General features: G+C 42.2%; 1 protein-coding gene across 1 annotated transcript in view; it reads left to right on the top strand.

Moving 5' to 3' along the window:
• Positions 1 to 469: 469 nt before the first annotated feature.
• Positions 470 to 969, top strand: part of LOC103801914 (Fanconi anemia group D2 protein-like) — a gene marked incomplete at its 3' end in the record, with an annotated part of 44,452 nt that continues 43,952 nt past the window's right edge. Inside the window, 2 exon segments of the mRNA XM_009074353.1 lie at positions 470 to 548; positions 694 to 828. Coding sequence (XP_009072601.1) covers positions 470 to 548; positions 694 to 828 — 214 coding nt within the window.

The raw sequence follows: 969 nt of genomic DNA, 5'->3' as shown, positions 1-969 counted from the left end.
GTGCTGACAGAACTTGTTTGCAGTGGTACAGGGTCAGGAACACGAATAGGGTTAGCTAACGTGGTTGGGCTCTTGAACACCAACCTGTGAATCCTTTGTCACTCTGAGCACAGGGAGAGGAACACGAGTTTAGATCAGTGGGTGCAACCTGAGGCCTCATAGTTACTCACCTTCATTTGCCATTTAATTTGCCTGGTGTTTGAATGAATAGCTAAGAGGTTTTTTTATGAGGAACTGAGTTCTAGAAAAAGGGTTGTATTTAATATGACAAGCCCTGAAGTTTCAACCTGCACAGCAGAAAAATGTGGTGTGAGGCTGGTTACCCAGGCAATGTGCCTGAGCACTCTCAGTTCCTGGAGCATTCCCTTTCACTATTCACTAAGATGGTCTAGATTTGTTTAAGAAAAGATGAATTAAGCTCTTGTCTTTTTACTGTACTGTTATAGGTGACAGCAAAGGTTTTGTCACCATGATTTCAAAAAGGAAATTGTCGAAAGATGGTGCTCCTGGGGAGAACTGCAGGACAGACTTGCCAAGTAAGTGCTCGGGTATAATCTGACAGGGCTGGAGACCTGTTGGTAAAGGCAACAGCTCCAAGCCTGGGAGAAGGCCAAAATGGCAGTTCTGATAATGCTGATTGTTAATGACACTTTATTTGTTATGTATTTGATGTATCATGCCTTGTTTTCTCAGAAACAAAGAATTCACGGATTTCTGATAATGAAAATATCTCTGCCCACTGTGGAGTGGAGAATGAAGGAGTCTTTGAAGAGCTCCTTAGAACATCAGGAGTTGTGCTGAAAACTGGGGAAGGACAGAATGAAATAGGTAGGAGTTTAACACTTGATCTTTCTGCTTGTATCTGAAAAGCTACAGAGAAGACTGGTACAAAGTAAAGATGTGTTTGACTTGCAGAGCAAAAAATCCTGAGCCAGTTTGTTCCAAAATTCAAACAAACCTTCAGCTGCC

The sequence above is a fragment of the Acanthisitta chloris genome, unplaced genomic scaffold, assembly GCF_000695815.1.
Source record: "Acanthisitta chloris isolate BGI_N310 unplaced genomic scaffold, ASM69581v1 scaffold8355, whole genome shotgun sequence".
Classification (NCBI taxonomy): Eukaryota; Metazoa; Chordata; class Aves; order Passeriformes; family Acanthisittidae; genus Acanthisitta; species Acanthisitta chloris.
The sequence above is the reverse complement of the archived record's forward strand: the minus strand, read 5'-3'. Positions and strand labels throughout refer to the sequence as shown.